Here is a 20773-nt window from a genome sequence, read left to right as displayed (position 1 = left end):
ATATCCCTTTGGTAGCATTGGCATGCCCTGTGAATACTGTATTGTTCAGTGTGCCTTATTATGATCACATGTCTGAAAAGAGTCTGCTTACTATGTGTATAGATGTTCTATCTTTGCAATTATCAAAATATGTCAATAATTGGTGAAATATCTTCTGTGACGAATACTTAGGGAAATCTGTTGAGGATCAAACTGTGCAGGCTTTGCAATACAAAAAGAATAACATACATTTTGAAATCATAAATAAAAAACAGAACCTTAGCTTGCGTCAATATTCCGCTGACTTTCATTGGAAGGCGAGGCATCATTTTTAATGGTTTCAATTGCAAAATATAATTAAATCTTCAGCATATAGATGATGGGCCTGTTCATTAACCACTGAAGTTATCTGGCATTGTAAAATTAACATCAGTGGAATTAGGAGCACAATCCACACAATAAGGTTTTAGTCTTAATAATCAAGCCCTTAAGGCTTATATGGATGTATAACTTCTTATGTACATAATCTCTTAAAACTAAGTAATATTTTTAAACTGCAATAATATATGTCATCATTACATCTTAATCTTTTGTGGGTAGCAGAAAGGGAACTTTTCCTTAAGGTAAAAAGTTGAAAGTTGTGTACACCAAAAAGGAAGCCTTAGAACTGTTCCAAATGTACCATGACAGTTCAATAGGTGTACGTAGTGTTGACTGGATTTTATACTTGGCCAGAGGACAAGTCTCAGGAACGTCTCCTCCCTCCCAAGTCTATCATCAGGGTCTTACTTCCCCCAGAGGAAAAACTGATAACGGATAGGGTGCAAAACAAGAACAGGTTGATTGGAATAAGGGTAAGACTAATTCATGTGACAAAAGTTCCTCCTCTGCCTTGGTAGGTCCTGCACTTATTGACGTATTTGCTTGCCTCAGAGATTCACGGCCGCCCTCAGTTTGGCCAATTTTGCTAGTGGCTCAAACCTGCCATTCACTCAGCTAACCTCATCACTGGCCAGCATGAGGAAAGGGAGGAGAACAATCCCTGCAGTCTCTGCTGATCCACCTACTGGGTGGCGGGATAGGCCAGGGACCTTCCCCTCTGGTGGGACCCACAGTCCAGGTCACCTCCTCTTGTCTCCAATAGGGAGTTGAGGGGAATGGGGGGAACCCAGGCCCGCCCTCTACTCCGGGTTCCAGCCCAGGGCCCTGTGGATTGCAACTGTCTATAGTGTCTTCTTGTAACAGCTGCGCGACAGCTACAACTCCCTGGGCTACTTCCCCATGGCCTCCTCCCGACACCTTCTTTACCCTCACTGCAGGATCTTCCTCCTGAAGCCTGATCACGCTTGTACTCCTCCATCCTCCAGCAGCATGCCTTCTCACTCCCTGCTCCTTGCACACCCTCCCCTAACTGATGGGAGGTCCTTCTTAAACCAGGTGTCCTGATTAGTCTGCCTGCCATAACTGAGTCTAACATGTTCTTAATTGGCGCCAGGTGTCTTAATTAGCTTGCCTGTCTTAATTGGTTCTAGCAGGTCCTTGATTGCTCTAGCGCAGCCCTGCTCTGGTCACTCAGGGAACAGAAAACTGTTCATCCAGTGGCCAATATATTTGCCTTCTACCAGACTCCTGTACCTCACTGCTCTGGGTCTGTCACACCCAGGTAAGTAACAGGTAGGTAACTATAAGGACTCCCAAATTATAACTGAGAAAACAAGGGAACCGAATATAAAAGGGCCACCGGCTGTGACAAAAAGGGCTTGGCTCCCTTCCAAAGCCTGATTCCGGGTAGGTTACATGGAGGACAAATCCATATCCTGCAGCTTTATCCCCGGCACCGGTGTATGACAGGGCTGGCTCCAGTCCCAATCCGGATGGTAAGGCAGGTGGAGGGCAGGACCTCAGGCACAGGCTGATGGAAGCTTGGTCTTGTTTTTCTTGCAGCTCTTCTTCCCTGCATCATCGTGGGTGGATGCCTGAGGCAGGATCAGAACAGCAGATGATGGCTTGTTCTTGCATGCAGGTAAGAAACACTCCCTACAACCCTATGCGTGGTACTGATGTCAACCCTCCAGGGTAAGCAGTAGCACTCTGCCTCTCGGAAGCAGCATGTGCTCCTGCCACTGCTGCTGTCCATCTAAGATGGGCAGCCCCGTCTGCCAGACGTGCTGGCCCTTTTATAACATACAGTTGCTGGGCAGATTACCGATCAGGTGATCTACCCAGTTTCCCGCCTTAGGGCAAAAAGGGCGCCAAAGGTGTAACAGGGGCTGAGGAAGAAGGGCAACAAGTATGGATTCCCTGTTGTTGTTAAAGGGATCCAAGATGGTGTAAGGGATATAACAGCAAAATAAAACTTTTCTCCCAACAGTAGTGGAATATTCAAAACAAGACTGATTGCCATATTTGGGGTCGGGAAGGAATTTTCCGCCAGGACAGATGGGCAGAGGCCCTGGGGGTTTTCGCCTTCCTCTGCAGCGTGGGGCACAGGTCACTTGCTGGAGGATTCTCTGCACCTCCAAGTCTTTAAACCACGATTTGAGGACTTCAGTAGCTCAGACATAGGTGAGAAGTTTGTTACAGGAGTGGGTGGGTGAGATTCTGTGGCCTGCATTGTGCAGGAGGTCAGACTAGACGATCATAATGGTCCCTTCTGACCTAAATATCTATGAATCTATGAATTCAAGTTATGACTGGCTTGGAATGACAAATGACACCAAAGAGTGGATATTGTAACTAAAACAAAATTCTCAAATATTTAATTTTAATTTAGATTCCACTTAAAATTAATTCAGAAAGGAACTACGTTTATACATTAGATGTGAAAATGTAAGCTCTCCCTCCTTGCCATTATTTTTTCAAACATGTATGTTGACGATATTGCATGTGCTTTTCAAAACTAGGACATGAGTGGTTTGCATTATCAGAAAGGAAGAAAATGATTTCATCTAGATATCATCTTGCAATGCATTAAGGTGCATTTTAAACTTGTACATGTCTCCCACCTATATTAATTAACAAATGTGGTTATGACCTCATTCACAAAGCATTATGAATGTTTTGATTGCAAACTACAGCAACATGATAGGCAGTATGAATTTTTTCCTTAAAAACAACTCAGAAAACATGTAAACAGTAACCAGGCTAACCATATATTTATTATTGCAACAGAGTAAAGCATCTAATTGTCAGTAACAAGTCAACACCCTTGCTACTGAGACAACTCAGTGCCACAATGATTTCCATTGCTCACTACGCTGGCCTAGCACATTCATTCAGAATTCAATAGAACTCATTGTGGAATTGTGTTGTCTCAGTAACAAGCAGGTGCTCTTGTCAGTCCTGGATCCAGTACTATTCAATATTTTCATTCATCAGATGGATGATGGAGTAGAGAGTGTGCTTATAAAATTTGCAGATGACCTCAAGCTGGAAGGGGTTGTAAGGACTTTGGAGGATGGTGTTAGAATTTGAAATGATCAGGATTGATAAACTGGAGAATTAGTCTGAATTTAACAAGATGAAATTCAATAAAGATAAGTGCACAGTACTTCACTTAGGAAGGAAAAATCAAATGCATAACTACAAAATGGGGAATAACTGGCTAGGTGGTAGCACTGCTGAAAGGATCTGGGGGTTATAGTGGATCACAAACTGAATAGGAGTCAACCATGTAATCTAGTTGCAAACAAGCTACTATCATTCTGGAGTGTGTTAATGGGAGTGTTGTATATAGGACATGGAAGGTATTTATCCTGCTTTACCCTACACTGTTGAGGCCTCAGCTGGAGTACTGTGTCCAATTCTGGGCACTGCACTTTAGAAAAAATGTGGACAAATTATTGCAAGTCCAGAGAAGAGCAACAAAACTGGTAAAAGGTTTAGAAAACCTGACCTATGGAGGAAAGGTTAAAACATGGAGCACATTTAGTCTTGAGAGAAGAAGACTGAAGGGAATCTGATAAGTCTTCAGATAAGTTAAAGGTTGTTATAAAGAGGACGGTGATCACTTGTTCGCCACGTCCACTGAAGGTGGGAAAAGAAGTTATAAGCTTAATCTGCAGCAAGGGAGATTTGGGTTAGATATTAGGATCAACTTTTTAACTATAAGGGTCCTTAAGCTCTGGAATATGCTTTGAAGGGAGGTTGTGGAACCCCCATCATTAAAGGTATTTAAAAACAGGTTGGACAAACACCTGTCAGATTTACTTGGTCCTGCCTCAGAACAGGGGGTTGGATTTGATGCTTTTTTTAAGGTCCTTTCCAGCCCTATCTTTCTGTGAATCTATGGAAGACGTAAATTGTGGGGTTGTTGACTAGCCTTATACCTATGTTATGTACTTTTGAAAAAGGGCTAACTATTGCAAAAATCACTTTGTTCTCTTTGCTCAATACGTTACCTTATAAAAAAGATCCTTGGAAGAATTCAAATTATAATTCTACTCTATATTAATGCACATACATCATTAAACCATGGGAATTGGTTGGAATGGACTTAATCAGACCATTCAGAGCAACAGAGAAAGGATACTAGTATATATTGCTACTAATTTTACAAGATGAGTGAAAGCATTTTCAATTAGAAACAAGGAAGTACATGATGTGGCAAGGAAGGTCTGTGAAGTTATATAGTGACCTGCATGTCCAGACGGGATATACACAGATCATGGTTCCAAGTTCAATAATTAGGTAATGATTCACATTAGACAAATCATTGTAATTATGCATAACATAAATACATACATTAGAAGGAAAGTTTATTGAAAATGTTTTCCCCCCCCCCAGCTTTCCCTGTGTGAAGCACTGAAGATAGAACATAGCTTCACAACCCCATACCAAAGGTAATTTTAGGGAAAATATTTTAAAAGTACTCGTGGAAAGTGTAGCTGAGGCCTGGCCTGACATGAGTAATTAACACATGGGGAGAGGCCTTATTTTGTGGAAATAGGATTTTGGGAGGTAAATGAATTATTAGGCTGAAAACAGGACATTTGTGCTAAATAAGAGAAGTAAATAGGTCAGTAGTCTAAAAAGACAGTGTGTCTGAGCCAGCTAAGATAAGAGGGAGAGCACCCGAACTATTTACTATGAACTAGAAACAAGACAAAATAAGTTAAGACTATCGAGATGAGGTAAAGAGGAACATGGACAGCACGTGGACAGAGCATGCTGCAAAGAAACCAAACCATTCCAAAAATGTATGATGCAATTCATAATAAATGCAATGGGATGTGTAAATGTATATAAAAAGAGAGTTCCTGTGTAACTTTAGGGCTGTGATATACCCTGCATCCACCCTCCTGAGTTTGAGTCTGATCAACTCAGTGTAGCATTGGTGTGTGCCAAATAAAAAATATCTGAGTGACGAAGTCTGGACTTGAATTGAGTTCTTGGGGAAACCAAGTGGAAAGAGGTCTTGGAGGGAATCCCAACAGTAAGTAAAGGGGACTGTGTCATAAATTGAATATTGTGAGCAAATCTTCCAAATTGAATTATTCCACTGAAAATGTTACCATCTTCTGAAATCTAAAACAGAAATTAGTCCTAGCAATATAAAATGTGCGGTGCTTCCACTTAACATTTTGCAGAGTCTATATCAAGCAGATAGCTCCAGACATTTTCTTAAGTACTTGTTTTAACAAACTGAGTTATCCTTCAATGTTTAGAGTGTTAAAGCAGATGGCTAACCAAGAGGACTAGGATGAATTTTTGGACTAACTTTATTTTGTCTGGTTTCAGAGTAGCAGCCGTGTTAGTCTGTATTCGCAAAAAGAAAAGGAGGACTTGGGGCACCGTAGAGACTAACCAATTTATTTGAGCATAAGCTTTCGTGAGCTACAGCATCCGATGAAGTGAGCTGTAGCTCACGAAAGCTGATGCTCAAATAAATTGGTTAGTCTCTAAGGTGCCACAAGTCCTCCTGTTCTTTTGTTTGCGATTGAAACATTAGATGTCAACAAAAATAGCACCCCTTCGTCTTAGATATGGCTGAGAAGCCAGGTTTCCAGAGGAATTTTCTTCCTATTACTTGGTATGTGTCTTAAATCACTAGTAGCTTTAATACAAGTTAATTTGTTGTTGTTCAGTTACAGAACACAAACCGGTTTCCATTTCTTGACACAGTCAGAAATGTTCTGGTGTCCAGATAACCAGATACACCAGTAGTATTGCACTACCCTGTAATAAAAAATGGACACTGACAGTCGAATGGCTGTAAACAACAACTCCAGAACAAAAGACAAACAGCAAAAAGAATATTATCAAAGAAACATTTCTAGATATGGAAAAATAAAATTCGACTCTGGGGACCATATTATGTTACTCAATTCAAGAACAAAAACAAGAAATGGAGGACAGCTGCAACCCACTTACAGAGGATATACAAAATACCTAATATGGATTAATGATTAAATGAGAAATCTTATCAGGGAAGAGATTATGATCAATGCACAGTATCTACAAATCAAAACCCTTTAAAAAAGACACCAGTAATATGTACAGGAAATGAAGCATCAGACGAAGACATTGAAACAGAAAGTGGCGTGGGTGGTACTGTGACAACAATACTCCCAGAAGTTATTAAAAAAATGTGCTCATGCATCTTTGAACCCTGATGAGAGCATGGGGTCAAACTGGGAGGTTGAAGAGATGGACTGTATGGCTGCAAAGTTACAAGCAACAGTTCTAGCAAACGTAAAGATATGGTTATGGAATATTTGGAAGAGAAGGCATGGTATCAGAAAGGTAAGTTCTTGATAAGTTGATGTACTGTCTTAATAATATTTGGAAATTTCATCAGAATTATGTGGCATGGTATGTTTTTAATTTATGAACATCAACAAAGAAATGCATTTGACTTCTTTTCTAGTGAAATGTATGCAATCCCACCAAGTTAAAGGCAGACTGGAGGCAAACGTGAGACAATTCAACTTGTATGAATCTTCATGCTGTGGGTCAACAAACTGGCTGGATGATCAGATATATTATAATAACAGTAAACGAGGATGGTGACTGAAATGATTAATTTCAGAAATTTAAAATGTTCAATTGCTTTGGTTTTCATAATCTGATATAGGTAATGGACGTGTACTTGAGTTGTGTTGTCAATACAGCAAAAAGGAAGGTAAGCTGCTAGTAATGCTACTTCATTACTGTTATTTGTATTTCTAAGTCAGTATTTAGAACAAGTATGAGAGAGCATTTGGTTTATTACATACAGAGAAATGTCTGCAATTAGTACTCTGTTTTTATTAACTTTTTCTTAGCAATCAATATTCCTTCTGTATTAATACTTTAAAACTATAGTGTTTAACTTATATTTTAAAATGATTGATTAATTTACCACATCCTTGTGTGTTAACAGGTACATGCTGTCTTTTCAATAATTACTAGAAAAAGTCTGTCAGGCAGAGCAAGGAAAGTGAATTTTGAGAAGATAAGTGGTCCTGAAATTTGATTTGAATGCATTGGAGGGTAGCGGGCCTCTGGTTTCCACCAATACAAGTGGTGCTCATTAGCTACAATAAAGGAAAGGGACATAACTGTGTAGAAGTTCTTTCCCATCCCAGTGTCAGTGGCTAGTTACAAGAATGAAGCCAGGAACAAGAGAGAAGATTTTAAAGTAAAACTCAGGCAGTGATTCATATTAGTAAGTGATATTCAACATATGGTGTCATCCTTCCACCAGCACCAATATCAAGTGCCTTCTCTGTATTGCTACAGAGCAGGAGTGGGCAAAGGATCCTTGACAGCTTCTGTTCCTACACGGGAGCAGGGGATTCCTGTGTGCCTCTCCACCCATTCAGTTAATTCCACATGTACTCAACAAAATCATACCACCTGGCCAGGGTGATAGTGCCAACAGAGGCCAGGCAATTCTGGTTCACAGAATTACTGGAACTGACCAGCCAACCTCTTCTACCTTCATGTCAAGATCTGCTACACAGGAATGGCAAGATCCTATATTCAGACTGCCTCTGAATCTGGCAGTCTAGGACATGGGTCTTACAAATGGCTTCTCCTGCTCAGCTGAGGTGCAGGAGGGCCTCATTCACTGCAGATAGGACTCCATTCACATGGTGTACACACACGTGAAAACAATTTAGGTATGAGAAGCCAACAACAATCTTCCTCCAGTCTACTCCAATACCATCTGTCACAGAGTGGACTGTCCCTTTTAAGGGTATGTGGGTTCAGTCTCCGCTGTACCTAGTTATCCACTTCCCAGGAAAAGGGGTTGGGCCAGTGGTTGGGTCTGCTGACCAGGCAGCATGGCAGAGGTGGCACATGAGTCTTTTGTTTGAAGAGGCTACTCCCAGGAGTGCCAGAAGCTCCTTGAAGTGCAGGGCCACCAGCACCCAGACTGTGACCATGCCCCTGCTCTGCTGTTCCCCCCCAAGGCCCCGCCAATGCTCCAACCCAACCCCTGTGACTCTGCCCCCACTCTTCCCCGAGGCCCCACCCTCACTCCGCCTCTTCCCTGAGGCCCTTTCCACCAATTGCTCCTCTCCGCCTCCTCTGCCCCCATTTCTCTCTCCTAAGGGGAGGGAAGGGGCAGATGTGGGGAGGGCCCATGGTCCAGGCGCTGATGGCCCCGCACTTCTAGGGAGCTTCCAGCACTCCTGCTCCCAAGGTGCAAAGGTGGCTGGCTGGCACACCTCCAAAGGGAGGTGACCTGCATCTGACATTTGCCCCCTGCACGGCCAGCCATTTTTATTTGGGGCAGGCTTATAAAAGGGAACCTGCTCTGTCAGAAAGATGACACCAGGGGTTAGGGGAGAGCTCTGTGGAGAGCCCCAGACAGTGAAGGGGGCCCAGCAGAACTCATCTATTCAGATAGATCAGGGAAGTTGAGAGAGTTTGGGCCTAATGCTCTGAGTCAAGAGTAACAGGAGAAGGACCTGCAGAGAAAATGTAGGGGATCTAGAGGGGGCCCAGGGTCAGAGGGCATGCACTGTGGTGAATTGCTTCCAAAGGGCCTGAGGCAGTGGTTTCACAAACAGAATGCCAGAATATGGTTTGAGATAAGTAAGTATATAGTTTTGTGTTTTTTAAATCCATCAATTACAAGCTTTGTGTAACTCAGTCAGAAATGCCAGACACCAATAGCAGTTTCACAATAGTTAGAGGAATAAAGTGACGGGAATGTGTAGATATAGAAGAGATAGGGAGGGAAAATATCTGTAGATTACACAAGCCCAAAATAATAGCCTGAAGGCCTCCTGTCCAGAAGGTTCTACAGGAATTCTCCAGTATTCACAGTGGCAAAGATGTCAAAACCTGTGATTCTGGTGCTGCATATAAGAAAAACAAATTGGCAGGTTTTTTAAAAAAGAAAAAAGCGAATATTTTCTTGAGCTCGAAAGGAAGAGGCAGCCATAACAGCAGCAGAAATGACTGCTGTGTACCATGCAGTGAGGCATCATTTGAGCAATAATTCCTTTGATTGTGGAACAAGCTCTCATCCCAACTGTGGAATGGTTTTCCAACCATTCGAAACATGTACAGTGCAGAAACAAAAGCAAAGTCACTGGATAAACATGGTTTGGCACCAAAATCCATACAGAGGATTATTCAATATCTGCCCAGAGATTATACCATTTTCTGCTTTATTTCAACAGATGCATTAAACAAGGGCAATAGGAAAGAGACTGAAATCCAGGACCTCTATGGTGGCATTCTCAGAAATGCTTCCAGTTGCACGCGCAGGGCCAGGTAGGCAGGCAGAGCTTCAGAGTCTCAATGCGTGGATGAGACGACGTTTTGGATTTATTAGGAACTGGGGAAACTTTTGGGATGGGGGAGCCTATACAGGAAGGATGAGCTCTACTTAAACCAAAGTGGATCCAGGCTGCTGGCACTTAACATTAAAAAGGTTGCAGAGCAGTTTTTAAACTAAGAGATGGGGGAAAGCCAATTGCTGCAGAGGAGCACATGGATCAGACAGAGACTTCTCTTAGAGAAGAGTCTATTGATAGAGATTCTCTAGGTTTTAGTCAGGAGGAGAGGATGGAAGAGGATAAAGTATGGGCCAGATGAGACGAGAAACATTCACATAAAGAATCTGACACATCCGAAAAGTAACATGTTAATTTACCACATAAACAGTGGCAAGTTTTTAAAGTGCTTGTACACAAATGCTAGAAGTCTAAATAATAAGATGGGTGAACTAGAGTGCCTCATGTTAAAGGAGGATATGAATATAATAGGCATCACAGAAACCTGGTGGACTGAGGACAATCATAGAATCATAGAATCATAGAATATCAGGGTTGGAAGGGACCCCAGAAGGTCATCTAGTCCAACCCCCTGCTCAAAGCAGGACCAATTCCCAGTTAAATCATCCCAGCCAGGGCTTTGTCAAGCCTGACCTTAAAAACCTCTAAGGAAGGAGATTCTACCACCTCCCTAGGTAACGCATTCCAGTGTTTCACCACCCTCTTAGTGAAAAAGTTTTTCCTAATATCCAATCTAAACCTCCCCCAATCCTCTAAACCTCCCCAATCAATGGGATACAATCATTCCGGAGTACAAAATATATCGGAAGGACAAAACAGGTCATGGTGGGGGGGTAGGGGGGTGGAGTGGCACTATATGTGAAAGAAAATGTAGAATCAAATGAAATAAAAATCTTAAATGAATCCACATGTTCCACAGAATCTCTATGGATAGTAATTCCATGCTCTAATAAGAATATAACAGTAGGGATCTATTATCGACCACCTGACCAGGACAGTGATAGTGACGATGAAATGCTAAGGGAGATTAGAGAGGCTATCAAAATAAAAAAACTCAATATTAGTGGGAGATTTCAATTATCCCCATATTGACTGGGTACGTGTCACCTCAGGTCGAAATGCAGAAACAAAATTTCTCGATACTTTAAATGACTGCTTCTTGGAGCAGCTGGTACAGGAACCCACAAGGGGAGAGGCAACTCTTGATCTAGTCCTGAGTGGAGCTCAGGATCTGGTGCAAGAGGTGACTATAACAGAACCGCTTGGAAATAGTGACCATAATATAATAACATTTAACATTCCTGTGGTGGGAAGAACACCTCAACAGTCCAACACTGTGGCATTTAATTTCAGAAAGGGGAACTACGCAAAAATGAGGAGGTTAGTTAAACAGAAATTAAAAGGTACAGTGACTAGAGTGAAATCCCTGCAAGCTGCATGGACACTTTTCAAAGACACCATAATAGAGGCTCAACTTAAATGTATATCCCAAATTAAAAAACACAGTAAAAGAACTCAAAAAGAGCCACCGTGGCTTAACAACCATGTAAAAGAGGCAGTGTGAGATAAAAAGGCATCTTTTTAAAAGTGGAAATCAGATTCTCATGAGGTAAATAGAAAGGAGCATAAACACTGCCAAATTAAATGTAAAAGTGTAATAAGAAAAGCCAAAAAGGAGTTTGAAGAACAGCTAGCCAAAAACTCAAAAGGTGGTAATAAAATGTTTTTAAAGTACATCAGAAGTAGGAAGCCTGCTAAACAACCAGTGGGGCCCCTGAACGTTCGAGATACAAAAGGAGCACTTAAAGATGATGAAGTCATTGCAGAGAAACTAAATTAAGTCTTTGCTTCAGTCTTCACGGCTGAGGATGTTAAGGAGATTATCAAACCTGAGCTATCTTTTGTAGGTTACAAATCTGAGGAATTGTCACAGATTGAAGTGTCACTAGAGGAGGTTTTGGAATGAATTGAGAAACTTAACAGTAACAAGTCACTGGGACCAGATGGCATTCACCCAAGAGTTCTGAAATGTGAAATTGCGGAACTATTAACTATGGTTTGTAACCTGTCCTTTAAATCAGCTACTGTACCCAATGACTGGAAGATAGCTAATGTAACACCAATATTTAAGAAGAGCTCTAGAGGTGATCCTGGCAATTACAGACCGGTATGTCTAATGTCAGTACCGGGTAAATTAGTTGAAACAATAGTAAAGAATAAAATTGTCAGACACATAGAAGAACATAAATTGTTGCGCAAAAGTCAACATGGTTTCTATAAAGGGAAATCATGTCTTACTAATCTGTTAGAGTTCTTTGAGGGGGTCAACAAACATGTGGACAAGGGGGATCCAGTGGACATAGTGTACTTAGATTTCCAGAAAGCCTTTGACAAGGTCCCTCACCAAAGGCTCTTATGTAAATTAAGTTGTCATGGGATAAGAGGAAAGATCCTTTCATGGATTGAGAACTGGTTAAAAGACAGGGAACAAAGGGTAGGAATAAATGGTAAATTTTCAGAATGGAGAGGGGTAACTAGTGGTGTTCCCCAAGGATCAGTCCTAGGGCCAATCCTATTCAACTTATTCATAAATGATCTGGAGAAAGGGGTAAACAGCGAGGTGGCAAAGTCTGAAGATGATACTAAACTGCTCAAGATAGTTAAGACCAAAGCAGACTGTGAAGAACTTCAAAAAGAAGTTTAATGTGGATAGATGTAAAGTAATGTGCATTGGAAAAATAACTCCAGCTATACATACAATATGATGGGGGCTAATTTAGTTACAACTAATCAGGAGAAAGATCTTGGGACTCATCATGGATAGTTCTCTGTAGACGTCCACGCAGTGTGCAGTGGCAGTCAAAAAACCAAAAAGGATGTTAGGAATCATTAAAAAAGGGATAGAGAATAAGATGGCGAATATCTTATTGCCCTTATATAAATCCATGGTACACCCACATCTTGAATACTACGTACAGATGTGGTCCCCTCATCTTAAAAAAGATATACTGGCATTAGAAAAGGTTCAGAAAAGGGCAACTAAAATGATTAGGGGTTTGGAACGGGTCCCATATGAGGAGAGATTAAAGAGGCTAGGACTTTTCAGCTTGGAAAAGAGGAGACTAAGGGGGATATGACAGAGGTATATAAAATCATGGGTGGTGTAGAGAAAGTGAATAAGGAAAAGTTATTTACTTGTTCCCATAATATAAGAACTAGGGGCCACCAAATGAAATTAATGGGTAGCAGGTTTAAAACAAATAAAAGGAAGTTCTTCTTCACTCACCGCACAGTCAACCTGTGGAACTCCTTGCCTGAGGAGATTGTGAAGGCTAGGACTATAAGCGGGTTTAAAAGAGAACTGGATAAATTCATGGAGGTTAAGTCCATTAATGGCTATTAGCCAGGATGGGTAAGGAATGGTGTCCCTAGCCTCTGTTTGTCAGAGGTTGGAGACGGATGGCAGGAAAGAGATCACTTGATCATTACCTGTTAGATTCACTCTTTCTGGGGCACCTGGCATTGGCCACTGTCAGTAGACAGGATACGGGGCTGGATGGACCTTTGGTCTGACCCAGTATGGCCATTCTTATGTTCTTAAATTGTTTCTTTCTGCATTACATCCTTTAACCTTTGAACTTCACCATATTGATAAGTTACTCAATTTTGTAAAGGAGTGCTACGAATTGTAGCAGAGCATTCCAGATATTGGCAACAATTCATTACTATTTCATCACCGAAATGAAGCAGTATTTCTGTATATTCAGCAGTCAGAATGAATAGTTCTTTCCACAATTTACAGTCTGCTTAACAGTGCTTGAAAGCAGAAAATGAGCATATAGTTAAAGTAAATGGCCCTGTGTATATTATCCACAGTATACTTAGTTTGTGTAGCGCATAGCTAACTGTGAAAACCTCATTTTGAAAATCTATGATCTTTTAGCACCCTTCCCCAGTGTTACTTCAATAAAGATGGAGGCTGCTGCCACTTAAATCTATCCGTGTCTGTCTTCATTCACCTACGTGTCCTGATATTCACTTTCAAAGCCCAGTGCTATATCTGGATCCAGACTTGATACCTGGAGTTTGACAAAGGTAGTGAGCAGAAGAGGATACCTCACAGAAATTAACACACTCCTTATATCAAGAAATAAGTCAACCAATAGACTGTATTCCAAAAGATGGCCAAGGGTTTAGGTGCTGGTTCAGGAAGCAAGGGATCGGACCAAATTCAGTAAAGGTGAAATACACATTATCAGTCTTTCATGTAGGAAGCTTAGTAAGGGAATTAAGCCTGTTTGGTTTCCTGTGCTGTCTTTATGAAATTCATAACTTTATGGAATGGGCCTTAATTTGGAAAAAAGGGTTACATCATGCTGCATGGTATTTGGATAATTATTTTGTTTGCAGGTCGGGCCAGCTCAGGAATATGTGGGATTTTAGAAGGTGCTGATGGTTAAGTTACAGGGGAAATATGGAACCTCCAGTATCCAAGTTGCCATAGCTGGGCATTCATATGGACACCTAGTGTGATCTTTCCCAGCTTCCTAGGGAGAAGGTGGTATAACCCAGATTTCTAGTCACCTCATCCCTGGCTCTAAATCGGAGTTCCCAAACTTTTTGCTGGCACAACCCCATTTTAATTATTTGCTGCCAGAATCCGAGACAGCGTGGAGGCTGCCATTTTGAAGAGCAAAATGGCATCCTATGCACAGCGTGATCTCACGTGCGCCATAAGTGTGAGATCATGCTGCACGAAGGATACCATTTTGTAGCACGAAATGGCATCCTCCACACAGTGTGACCTCATACGTACTAAGTCACACTGTGCGGAGGATGCACCATATGTGCGAGGTCATGCTGTGTAGAGCAAAATGGCATCCTCCGCACGCTAAGGATCACTGTGACCCCATCTGCTGATAATGCAATCCCAAACAGTTTGGGAACATCTGCTCTAAATGATGCTGGAGTAGAGACTTGTATAAGCCGCCTCTCTTTGCTAGAGGACCCATGGAAAGGGGGGGTGGGTCCAGGGGCTTCAGAGTGCCATTTAAAGTGGAGGAGGCCATAGATTTGCCCCTTTCCCACCTGACTTTCCTCTTCCCCTCTCACCTGCAGCCAAATCCCCTCCCCATGAGATTACATCTCTTGACAGGTAGCTGACAAGAGAGTAGAAAAACTGGCCAGGCCAGTCAGAAACCAGCTGGGTGACAACTCATCCGATGAAGTGAGCTGTAGCTCACGAAAGCTCATGCTCAAATAAATTGGTTAGTCTCTAAGGTGCCCCAAGTACTCCTTTTCTATTTTCCATGTACCTGCTTAAAAGTGGTCAGGCCATGACCCTGGTTTGCTGCCCTCCACCCCTTTCCTCTCTTGGCTCCACAGCCCGTGGGTGGGTCAAGAAGGACATGAGGCTACTCCTTTGTCTCCATTTTAAACAACCGTACGTGTTGGAAGATGTGGAGAGAAGCTGATGAAAGGAAATCTGGGTAGAGGAGGTGCATTGTGCCCGCACCCACACAACCAAGTAGTGCAGGGATCTGGGCATATTCACTATACTTCCTGAGTGGTGGTTCTGGTGTGTTTGTTTGTCATTACTGGTTCCATTTGTCATCTAACATATTTATCCTAATTTTTCATTCTCCCCATGCTTTTCTTAAATAAAGTGCCTCCTCCTTTAAAAAGCAAACTGCATATTGAGTTTTATCATGGTTTTGCACCTGTTGTAGGTATCATTTGTTTCTTGGAATTTACAAGTGACGGGCCCCACCTACGCAGAAATCAGTTACACGAAGGGTCCCTGTGGCAACTTTGTGTCTAGGGGGTCACTACAGTGGAAAATCTGCAAAAATTAATTTTTGGGTGCACTCTGGGCTAAGAACATTAGTCAATTAGAAGCCCTTATTTGACATTTGAATTTTGCCTGTTGTGTGGTGCCCCCTGGTCACAGCCTTTGGTTTCCAGTTTGAGGCAGAGTAATGTACCTGTTCTGCTTCACTAGAGTCACTAAGGAAATGAGGAAGTACTTAGGAGCACAGAAACTGTTTATGTGGCCTTAATAGGATATCTTCGGGAAGAACCAAACTGCATTGACTTGCGTGTTGAATTTCACAGTGAACAGAGCGTGTAGTGATGGTGCTCAGAGTGGGCCTGGCAAGGGCTGATAAAGGATATTGGATTCTTTCATTTTTCCCTATCTTGTTGCAATCACAATCACTGCCCACATCTTCCAGATTAGAGATTCTTTTTTGGTGTAACAGTTATGCTATGGTCCACATTGGCAGTAGCCTGACAGTCATATCCTATGCAGTAATTCAGCTTGTGGGCAGATTTCAAAGCTTAAAGCTTACTATTTATTTCTCTTTGAATCCTCTGTGCCAGTCCAGATACTTGGGGATAGATCCTCCCTGCCAGCAGATGAAGACAATGCACAAAACACTTTCAGCTATGTAATCCCCCACCCTGTATTTAATAGGCTTGCCAGCTTACATAGCTCCAGCGCTGCTGTCTCCAGAAGGTGGAGATCCCATACTTTTGTTGGCTGACTTAGAGACTGGAGAGAAAAGGCAGGCCTATGACTCGAAAACCCCTTTTAGGACTGGGACACCCTCAGTCTTCTCATCCGGTGGGCTGCTTGTTGAAGGACTCAGCATATCTGACTCCCACAGGACCCACAGTGAATCCCAGATGATGCTGGGACAGCTGCACCTGGCAACTGCAAGAAACTGCCAGGTGATCATCCTCCTTAATGTACAAAGGCTCATGCTTGTGAAGTAAGGGGCAATATAGGGGACAAAGCACCACCTGCCCAAATCTCCTTAACAGCCTAAAAGTTTGGGCAGGAAGCAAGACAGGGCAGTACCCTCAGCACTCTGCTGAACTAACTAGCAAGTGTGGGGAAACCCTGGGTCCAATGAGGCCTCAGACCATAGGGATTCACCCCTCTCTCTGTGAAATAGGCTGCCTTCCTTCAGAGGCTGAAATCATAGAATATCAGGGTTGGAAGGGACCTCAGGAGGTCATCTAGTCCAACCCCCTGCTCAAAGCAGGACCAATCCCCAATTTTTGCCCCAGATCCCTAAATGGCCTCCTCAAGGATTGAACTCTCAACCCTGGGTTTAGCAGGCCAATGCTCAAACCACTGAAGTATCGCTCCCCAAAGTGCCCATCCCTTTCCTCTGCTGCTCAGGAAGCCTCCAGGCTTTGTTACTCTATGATGTCCCCAATCTCCACAGGGCAGAGAGGCTTTCTCTGGCTCTTCTCCAGCTTGCAATTGCTACTACCACCACTCCCCCGCCCCTACCAGTGCTCAGGGATGGGGCACAACATTAAATATTCTGTGGCAACTGCCATTAGGGTTGGATGGGCAAAGTTAGTGAGCAGCAAATCTCCACACACTAGCCTTTGTCTAGAACTACTCTTGTCCCCAACTTCTGGCTGTGACCACTGCTCCCCGCCTCTCAGAGCTAAGCCAAGTCCCCGCTCCTTCCTCCTTTCCTCACCCAGGCCACATCCTAGCTGGGAAAATTCCTTCCCAACTCCTTTCAAAGTAGGATGACTGTACGTCCTGTACTGGCCGGGACAGACCCCTTTTTAAGCTCTGTCCCTGCCCTCGCGACTTTTCTTTTCTTCTTTTTTTTTTTTTTTAAACAAAAAAGGGCATTTGTCAAAACTGATCAGTTGGCAAAAACAAACAAAAAAATGCCCAGTTTACCAAAAAAGTAGGGGGCGCCTCCCCCAGGGGGGGCATGGAGGAACATTAGGAGGTGGTGATGAGAGGTGCTGGGCAGCAGGGCTTGGAGGTCAGTCGCAGCCCCAGGTAGCATGGGGCTCAGCCCCAGTCCTCGCGGGGGTCAGCCCCAGCGGCGGTCGGCATAGAGTTTGGGGGGGGGTCAGCCCCAACCTCACGCGGCGTGGAACTTGAGGGGAGGGTATCAGTCCCAGCTCCAGCCACTGCAGCGGGCAGTGTGGGGCATGGAGCTCGGGGGGGGGGGGGGGTCACCCCAGCCGCAGGCAGCACAGGGCTCCAGTGCTCAGCCCGAGCCCCAGCTGTGGGTGGCATGGGGCACACAGCTCGGGGGGGGGGGGGGAGGGGGAGGCTCAGCCCCAGGCAGCGCAGAGCTTGGGAGGGTATAGGTGCTGGAACTAGGGGTGTGGGGCATAGGTGCCCCCTGGCTTTAAGTGGTTTCCATTGTTTACAGTTTTCATTGGTGCTCTCAGCATCCCCACTATACAAATTTCTCTTTGCAGGCAGCGTGGAGCTCCGGGAGGGGTGTGTCAACCTGGCCACGGGCGGCATGGGGCGCAGAGCTCGGGGGGGGGAGCTCAGCCCCAGCCCTGGGCGGTGGGGGGATGGTGGCTCTTGCGAGTCCTGTGGGCGTGTGTGGTGGCTCAGGCGAGCCCCGGCTGACCCGTTTTTACTTTAGAAAATATGGTCACCCTACTTCAAAGCCTTCAGACTAGAGGTTATGTGAGTCATGCATGGGTAATAACTTCCTTGCATGAGCGCTAGTATATGTAAAAACATAGTCAAGATGACTTCTATTTCACACTTCAGTGTTTTAATCTAGTCTTGCAGTTTAACACACTCACTCTTCCTTGGGCAATTGCATTTTCTATAATCTCTCAGTGAAACATTTAACTTTGGCACAGGAAGTGTTTAAAAATTATCCCCTTTTGAAATTCCAGCTGAAAGGCTATGGTGCTTAGCAAGCTTTTGGGGGAAGGCACGAATGGTTGTGGGACAGAGGCAGGAAAGTCCCTCTGCCAAAAGTACATGTTGTGTAAGAAAATCAGTTTGATTTGTAAATTAGTTCATACAGACAGAGAAAATATCTTCGCATTAAACCTACCTAGTAATACTTTAGATTTGACGAGTGACAAGACGTGTTTTACATAACAAAATAAAGGTTCAACTACTAAACCAATTAAAAACTAGACATATAACAAGCATGTATTTTTAAATGTTTAATGTAGAGCGAATTCTAGGAGAAATACATAACCTAAAGTATAAACAAGCACACCACAAACACTTTGGGCCAAATGGATTCCTGTCTGGAAGATTACAATAGTCGACTTGAGCTTGTCTTTTCAGTATTTTTACCATCAGTCAATTAAATTAAATAGAGTGACTAAGTTGGTCTACCTTATCAGCTTTTTCTAAAATACCCGTGTGCGTTTGGTAAGGCTAGGGAAGTGCGGTAGATGGGGATTTACTTATCCCCTTGAAGCGTACCTTGTCAGTGGGAAGCAGGGTGTCTGCAGCACGTGGCGGCGGCGGGTGTGTGATCTGTGCGTGCCTGTAATAAGCAAAGTTTTAACGAGTTATTTTTGGCATGTATTGTACTGATGAGACGCGTACACAACAACAACCCCCCACGTCACGTCAAAGATAATTACATGGGCAGGCGTTGAAGTATGTCCCGTCGCAGGCGATGAAAAAGCGAAAGTGAAAGCGACTGTATCGAAACTGGTAGGAATCCGAAGCACCCAGACAAGACAAAGCGTGAAGAAAGATATGTTCCTGTTTACAACTGACATGGTGATCTAGGTTGAAAAATGGAGGTAATCGCAAGCCTGAACAGCAAGGAAGGCCGATGGAAAACCAAATAAGGTACAAAACGGCCTCTGTTTTAATTCTCCAGAAGGGAAGAGCTCAAAAAGGGGGGAGGGATAGCTCAGTGATTTGAGCATTGGTTTGCTAAACGGAGGGTTGTGAGTTCAATCCTTGAGGGGGCCATTTAGGGATCTGGGCCAAAAATTGGGGATTGGTCCTGCTTTGAGCGGGGGGTTGGACTAGATGACCTCCTGAGTTCCCTGCTGTTCTATTCTATGATCTGCAACTGTTTTGGTCCGAGAATCAGGTTGGAGTCAGGAAGAAGGAAGTGTGACAAAATTACTCAGGATGGGAGCAGAGAGATAAATAAATCGGAGTCAACTAGCAGCTAACTCTCTGCAGCAGTTTGATTTAAGTATAAGGGAGAATTTTATACTTTTGAAAAGCAAACAGTTTTAGTCTCAACTATTAATAGATTGGATAGCCTAATAATGAGGGTCTGTGTTTGGGGCTGCAGTCCCTTGTCTGAGCAAACGAAGACATTTTGGGAGGGATTAAACCAAGCAAATATTTATTATGATGCCAAGGTGGTTTTATTTTTAATTTCAAATTTACTACACCCTCAGGATAAGGAGCCAAGACTGTCTACGAAATATTTTACTAAAGACTCTTATCTGCCAGTTTTTTGAAGGAAACATTGGATTTAAAGAGAGATCAAGGGAAGTAGATGAGAAGTAATTATTGAAGAGACCTGTGCAACTTTTTTTTTTGGTGGTGGTGGGGGGTCTGTATTTCCCTCTGAGGGTCAATGTTCCCTCTAATTTTTGACTGGCCGTGTGCGGAAAAAAATTTCTGTGCAAATTTTTATGCGCTCGGTGTTTTGCGTGTGCACGGGGTTTAGGATCTGTGTGCGGGCGCACATGCGCACAGCTTAGAGGGAACAGTGCTGAGAGCTCTTCTTCTGTTTGTGTGTATACTCAGGATACTGAGTTTGTGTGTGTGGTTTTTGGGAGGGGGGTGAGGGGGTGAGAGAACCTGGATTTGTGCAGGAAATGGCCCAACTTTATTATCATGCACATTGTGTAAAGAGTTGTCACTTTGGATGGGCTATCACCAGCAGGAGAGTGAATTTGTGTGGGAGGGTGGAGGGTGAGAAAACCTGGATTTGTGCTGGAAATGGCCCACCTGATGATCACTTTAGATAAGCTATTACCAGCTGGACAATGGGGTGGGAGGAGGTATTTTTTCATGTTCTCTGTGTATATATAAAGTCTGCTGCAGTTTCCACGGCATACATCTGATGAAGTGAGCTGTAGCTCACGAAAGCTCATGCTCAAATAAATTGGTTAGTCTCTAAGGTGCCACAAGTACTCCTTTTCTTCTGTTTTAGTATCAATTAATGCTAACCAGGACTTTTTATCGGGCTATTTCTAGTTTCACTCTCTCTCCTGCAAGTGATTGTGGGTCTGTTTGGGAGTGAGGCTGGAACTGAGTGGTGCAG

At 43.3% G+C, this 20773-nt stretch overlaps 1 protein-coding gene and 1 long non-coding RNA gene across 2 annotated transcripts in view; one reads left to right on the top strand and one right to left on the bottom strand.

Annotated features, from left to right (window-relative positions):
- Positions 1–566: 566 nt before the first annotated feature.
- Positions 567–19203, bottom strand: LOC311517221. The gene is made up of 3 exons (XR_014710639.1): positions 19116–19203; positions 18952–19015; positions 567–1955 (listed from the first exon to the last, which is right to left on the bottom strand). It is a non-coding gene; the product is annotated as an uncharacterized lncRNA (long non-coding RNA).
- Positions 19161–20773, top strand: part of OTULIN (OTU deubiquitinase with linear linkage specificity) — a 47839-nt gene continuing 46226 nt past the window's right edge. Inside the window, exon 1 of the mRNA XM_084621869.1 lies at positions 19161–19329. Coding sequence (XP_084477995.1) covers positions 19313–19329 — 17 coding nt within the window. The 5' untranslated portion in view covers positions 19161–19312. The remainder of the gene's footprint in view (positions 19330–20773) is intronic.

The sequence above is a fragment of the Lepidochelys olivacea genome (assembly GCF_965140295.1).
Source record: "Lepidochelys olivacea isolate rLepOli2 genome assembly, chromosome: 2".
Classification (NCBI taxonomy): domain Eukaryota; kingdom Metazoa; phylum Chordata; order Testudines; family Cheloniidae; genus Lepidochelys; species Lepidochelys olivacea.
The sequence above is the reverse complement of the archived record's forward strand: the minus strand, read 5'-3'. Positions and strand labels throughout refer to the sequence as shown.